Source organism: Nanorana parkeri, unplaced genomic scaffold (genome assembly GCF_000935625.1).
Source record: "Nanorana parkeri isolate BGI_ZX_2015 unplaced genomic scaffold, ASM93562v1 scaffold995, whole genome shotgun sequence".
In the NCBI taxonomy this organism is placed as follows: domain Eukaryota; kingdom Metazoa; phylum Chordata; class Amphibia; order Anura; family Dicroglossidae; genus Nanorana; species Nanorana parkeri.
In genome coordinates, this window is record NW_017307263.1 from 463,838 (window position 1) to 470,214 (window position 6,377).

The following is a 6,377-nucleotide window of genomic DNA, read 5'->3' on the forward strand; positions in this document are numbered from 1 at the left end:
TTTCTTTTTCATTATATTCTCAATGCAGGTGTAAAAAAAAAAAGAACCCTTAGAGAGGCAGTTGATTCTGTTCGTTAATACTGAAATTTTGCAGATCCCAAATACTGCATTTGTTTGTCTCTAAAGTCAATTAGGGGAATTTACTAAGAGTGGAGCAGATAGAATGTGCATAATAACCAATCAACTCTAGCTTTCATTTCAATGATTAAGGTCTGGTTCACGCTTAGCGTTTTGTAGCACCTTTTCTGCCCTAAAAGAATGCTCAAAAAATATGCCCCCGACAAAATCCCATTCATTTCTAGGGCCCTGTTCAACTCTGAGCACTTTGTCGCAATAAGCAAAACGCCTGTCGCTGGAAAAAGTACAAGCTTTCTTTTTATACATATTACAGCTCATTTTGGCCCGATAGACTCTATAGGAAACGCGTGTTTGCTGTGTTATTCAATAACACCAATGAGCTACAATCTGCTCAGAAAAACGTGCATCTAAAAATGCGTGAAGAAACGCACAAAAAAGCTGTCGCCTAGGTGTGAACCCAGCCTTAATTAACAAAGTGAGGCTAGAAGCTGATTGGTTACTATGCACAGCTGCTCCAGATTCTGTCTGCTCCAGTCTTAAGGTGCCCATACACTTTGCTATCATCGGACGAAACTTTTCATCCGATGATCGAACCGTCATACCTTTTTTCGTACGGCGGCCACATCCTGCCCCGATTATCGCAAGGTTCAATCAGCTGTAGTTAAAAAAACACCTGAACGAATCGCGGTAATCGACTGCACGTATTTTTGTTTGCGCATGAGCGGCGTTAATCGTACAAATTTTGACTTAAGGAAAGGCCACCAACCTTGCGAAAATCCGACGATCGACCAAAGTTTTCTAACCTGCTGTATAGTCAAAAGTCAATCGATTGTACAGTATTTGTGGTTGTACACTGCCCGTCAACCTTACGAATATCGGACGAAAACGCAAGCGCATACAAAAATCCACTGATAATCGTAAGGTGTATGGGCACCTTTTAGTATTCTGCTAAAACTATTTTAGGAATTTAGTTTCTCCCTAGTGTTATCAGTGTGTTCCCATTTGAGAGAGACTTTATAGTAATTGCATTTGGGGATATTTTCTACTTTATACTCTCTTATAGTATTATGTTTTCTAATACTTAATGAACTATTTGATTACGTTGATGTGTTGGCCATATTATTTTTAAAACAATGAGCTCTAGAACACCTGAACCTGAAGTGTTTAATTACAAATTGCCAATGATAGTGCAAATGCACGTTTCTTCTAGCTGCCTAGTAACCCTAGCGCAGTGGTGGCGAACCTTGGCACTCCAGCTGTTCCAAAACTACAAATCCCAACATGCATCTGCGTCTGGGAGTTATGTCTGCGGCTGTCAGAGCCTTGCAATGCCTCATGGGACTTGTAGTTCCAAAACAGCTGGAGTGCCAAGGTTCGCCACCACTGCCCTAGCGCATTTCCACTTTTGCAGCCAAATTATCACATGTTCCCATTCACATAACATAAGTGAAAAAAATATTTAAAAAACGCTTCTTGCAGTTTAAATTGGTTTTACTTTGGTTAGGGTTTCTTGGCTTCTTAAGGGTTAATGTCTGTATTTACTGCTTTCTTAATGTTAGGATGAGTTGTGAGGGATGAAGGGCTTTTCCATTGTATGGTAATGAAGTTAATGAGAGAAGCACAATCCTCAAATTTCAGTCTTCCTATAAGGACAGATTACTGTGAAAGTGCTGAGAAAAACCTGGATTTAGCCATGTTGTCTGCTGCAACAAAACATCTAAAAGGTAAGAAATATTTTTTTTAATCATTTTTTGGTATGCTGTGTGAATAGAAACACATAGCAAACAGATAGAGGGGTTTTCTCGAAACAGAATGGAAATTATAGACTGAATTGGCATTATGGTAAACTACAAAGCCTGCAACTTTTTCAGCAGTTTTTCCAAGTGTGCCTGCCTCTTTGGGGAGCGGTAAAACTTGCAATTACAACTCTCTTTTTTAACACATTACAGTACCTCCCACTTATGGCCCAATATTTGACCAACATACAATTGGTCAAATACTGTGCTTTGTTTTTGCTTTGGAAAAAGTGGAGAAGGGCTAGGACCTCTGTCAGATATTTGCTGGTGCCTCAGAACATATTAAGGAAATTTCCCATTACTTCCTATCCTGAAAAAAGTTTTAGGAGATAAATAAAGGGCAGATAGTTTAAAGTCTTTGAGAGGATCTTATTTCTGTCTGTGTTTTTCTTTCATGTTTATTCTCCTCTTTTTGTCACAAAGATTAAACGTAATGGAAAATTTCTCCAATAGACAACAATTAAAAAAGCTGACAGAGATTTAAACCCTATCCAAATCTATTTATAAAACTTAAAGTGACACTAAACTCAGGAGTGAAATCTTAAAAATGCAATCATGTACCTTAACTATTAACAATACTGGCAGGCGTATCTACTATAAAATGTGCCTATGGCGTTCTACCCAGCTTCTGGCAAACAGTGACCTCACTGGTTGCCAAGAGCTCAGTAGGACGCTTGCCAGAGTGAAAAAGCTGTCTCTGTGGGTAAGCAAACTTTTGCTGATCCATGAAACGGACCCCCTCTTTCCTTTCAAGTGGCACCCAGGTGTGCCACGCGTTCTGGTGCAAGCAATCGCACAGCGGGCGGGGTGCGTGGCTGTGTTGCCATTGACTTCAATGCCCCGCCACACCTCCTCCTGCCCCTGAATGCAGGAAGCCGGCCGGGATGCGATTCATTGCTTTCTGGAGCCTGATTGCTCTGGCCGAGTTTAGTGTCACTTTAAAAAAACATTTTTTGGCTGGAGCTTGGCTTTAGTATACATTTCTGGCTATATGTGTTCAATTGCAACAGTTACTTCTTAATGAATAGATGATTTATCAGTGTTATAGTTATCCTGATAGTGTCTAGTGATTTGAAATCTACAATTAGCATATTTTTGCACAGATCAACTCAGCCTCAACAACAAGGCACACGGGAAACAATTGTTTTCTATGTGCCCTGTGCACATCATAATGCTGCCTTGAGGTGGATTGCAGTGCATTGCGTAAAAATACAGACAAATATCAGTTTTATGCAATGCGCTGCAACTCACCTGAAGTCCCTTTCCGTCATCGCTGCAGTGCATAGAAATTGGTAGGTTGTTTTTTGACATTTCAATAAAGTTAAAAAAAAGGAAGAAGAATGTAAACAGTGCCTTGTGTTGCAACAACACAATGCAACAAAGCAAGTCACTGTCTGTATACAAAGGACACCTGTCTGCGCAGTAAAATGACTGATTTTAGCAATTGGGCTGGTGTGAACGAGTCCTCATTGTTGAATTTGAAAGTAGCCCATATTTTTAAATTTTGTATATTTGGTTAAATGAAAATATTAAAAGCGTCTGTGTGACAATCTAAACAGGTCCCAAATCCAGTTTCTATGTAATGCCAAAGCCCCATAATGTAAAAAGAAAACTTCCTTTACCTCTCTGGAGTAAGCCAAATCCTCCTTCATGTGTGTCTCACATGCTCCCCCTCCCAGATACTACAGCTCCCTGTGTGAGAGTTTTAGCAGTAGAGGCAGTTCTGTCAATCCAGAAAGCAGTGTACAGGGCTAGGTATGGCAAGCTACAGGCTTGTGAATCAGCAGAGACAATGCTAATAGCCATGCTTCCCCTCAACTCATTCCACTTTAGTGGAATTCGACACAGACTATAAGAGTGTGACAATGCTGCCCTGACTTTAGGTGCAGTGCAGCAGCCTTGTCACCCAATCAGAGGAAGTTTCATAAGGTGGACTTTACTGGCAGGTTTAACAGGTATTTGTGAGACTTTGCAGAACAAATTTAGGTGCTGATGAACTAACAGTTAAAGTGGACCTTTATTCCACCCCAAACAATTTCAAGCAATCAGATTTTGATTTGAAGAGGAGACCTACTATGTCTCTTCTGCAGTAAAACCCTGTTACCTGTCTTCTCAGAAATTTGTTTAGAGTGTACACTATACTACACTCCACTGGAGAGGGAGTTAGTATAGGCAGACAAGTGTTGTGTGACACGTTTGACTTCTTCTAATACTGGTTCTACGTTAAGGGTTTTCTTGGTGGCCAGAAAACTATGTCCTAGGTTGATAAGGGTCCAAGCATGTGCTATTCGATTAATGTAAATTGTTGACCTCATTACTATAGAAACAATAATGTAGATTCATGTTTAGATTGTATGTGATATTGAATTGCTGATTTTGTAAAATAAATTCAATGGTAATTACTATGCTTTAAGGTCCTTTTTATCATTGTATCATTCATATGAATATGTCTTAAAAATGTGTCTAGTTCATAGAAAGTCAAAAGCAGGTATTCTATTAGTGTGACAGAGAATCTAGGGAGAGTGCGAGTCCCTCACACCTTTTTCAGCTGGTAGCTACTTTAAGAAGATGAGAACTCACTGTAATATGACTCCTGAGGAGAGCATTCAATTCCCGCTAAATTGAAAATAGAAAATGATTCTAGATTATGCAGTCATGTAAAATGCTTATAAAGTGAAGAGTTCTGCATTATATCACACTTATGTTAAGTAGATTGTCAAGAGCAGGGCACAAAATACTGAATGTCATGTTTTTGAAGATGGGCAAGTATTATTATAGTCTTTGCCCACTGCTGTCAAATCCCATGGTTGTTCTAAGAATTCTGACGTTTCCTCTGCAATCTGCCCAGGAATCCGGAAGTCTACAGTAGGATGTTCCCCTTTAGGGGGAATGTGAACTGCTGCACGTGTGTCTGGTGGGCAACCTGTTCCCTGCAAAAACTGAAGGAAATTTTCTTCAATGGACCCTTCTCTGCTAGGTAGCCGAAGCTCATCCTCCCCTGATCCACTCCTCTTAAAAAAGCAACCAACCCACCGTCCCAGCTCTTCACGGATTTGACGATTTAGGCAGCCATAAAAAATTGGATTAGAAGCAAAGCAAAGAAATCCCATCCATGTTACTGCCCATTCCAAGCGTGAGCCAGGTAGTGGAGGAGGAGAACGCAGTGCAGCATATAGATGGAAGCCAAAATAAGGTAGCCAACACAATAGGAATTGACCCCCTACTGCAGCTAATACAGCTGCAGCTTTCCCACCACTTCCTGAACCACCAGCATACACCCGCTGCTGGGGGCTTCCACGTGTAACTCCCGACCCTGTCACCATGGTGGACCGACTGCTGAGAGATTCTGAGCGTCTGTGCTGAAGTGATGTGTCCATCCATGTTGGAAGAGGCCCTTGATGGAGGGCAGCCACACGTGCCACCTTGAACATGCTGCAGTAGACAACAATTATGATAGTCAAAGGCAATAAGAAGTAAAAGGAGGAGTAAAAGAGAAGAAATCCTGCACGGAAGACACTGTTGCCACCTCCCTGGAGACTGCAATGTCCAGGAACAGTAGGATTCCATCCTAGTACTGGGATTAGGGATGTCACCAATGCCTTAATCCATACTCCAGCCAGTACCCAACTAACTAGTCCCATAGTCATTTTGACTTGATACCTCATGGGATGAACCACATAATAGTATCTCTCAATATTGATGGCTGAAATTGACAAAATGCCTGTGCTGGTCAGACAAACAGTCAGGAAGAGGTAGGCACGGCAGGCCATCTGACCAAGTCCCTGGCCTTCATACAGGGAAGTACCTCCACTTCCTGACAACATTGCCAAGGGCATAAGTGTTAGTGCAGCCAAGAGATCCACCACACATAAGTGGAAGACCAGAACAAACTTCCTGAGGGATGGAGTCTTCATGATGACCCCCATAACAGCCACATTCCCAGCTACTGCCACTAGGTCCATGAGAAGCATGATGAAAAGAGCTCCATAATGGGGATTTGTTGTAATATGTCTCCCTGAAGTATTGAAAGAAATGTTCCAAGTGAGAGAGGGAAGGGAGGTATCCATGAGAATGATTTGGGTAAAAGGTCACCATCACCCACTTGCTCACAAGACCATAACCCATCATCCCTCAAGACGCAAGGTGGGACCTGAGAGAATCAACAGACATGAAAGGGAGCAAGAGAAGTGTGGAAAGTAAATGAGGATCACAAAGGGTAAGTAAAGCAAATAAATATTTAAAAACAAAACAAAAACAAAGGTTGCCGTGGGGGAAAAAGATTAACGTAAACAAAATTAAGAAATAGAAGGAAAAGGGGTTAAAGGTTAGGTAAGGACAAAGGAAGAATGGGATAAAGGGGATCTGTTCAAATTTTGTCACATTTCGGGTAGATTTCGGTCACATACAGCTGTTTCTTGCACCATTACAGCAATATCCCACATCGTATTGAATGCATGAGTAATCATTACTGTGGGAATAGATACATTGCTGGAAGTTCTTCAA

At 41.2% G+C, this 6,377-nt stretch overlaps 1 protein-coding gene across 1 annotated transcript; it reads right to left on the minus strand.

Annotated features, from left to right (window-relative positions):
* Positions 1–4,222: 4,222 nt before the first annotated feature.
* On the minus strand, positions 4,223–6,092 carry GPR61 (G protein-coupled receptor 61). The gene has a single exon (XM_018566998.1). It carries the CDS (start codon positions 5,939–5,941, stop codon positions 4,619–4,621), a length of 1,323 nt encoding a protein of 440 aa, XP_018422500.1. The 5' UTR covers positions 5,942–6,092; the 3' UTR covers positions 4,223–4,618.
* Between the last annotated feature and the right edge of the window lie 285 nt (positions 6,093–6,377).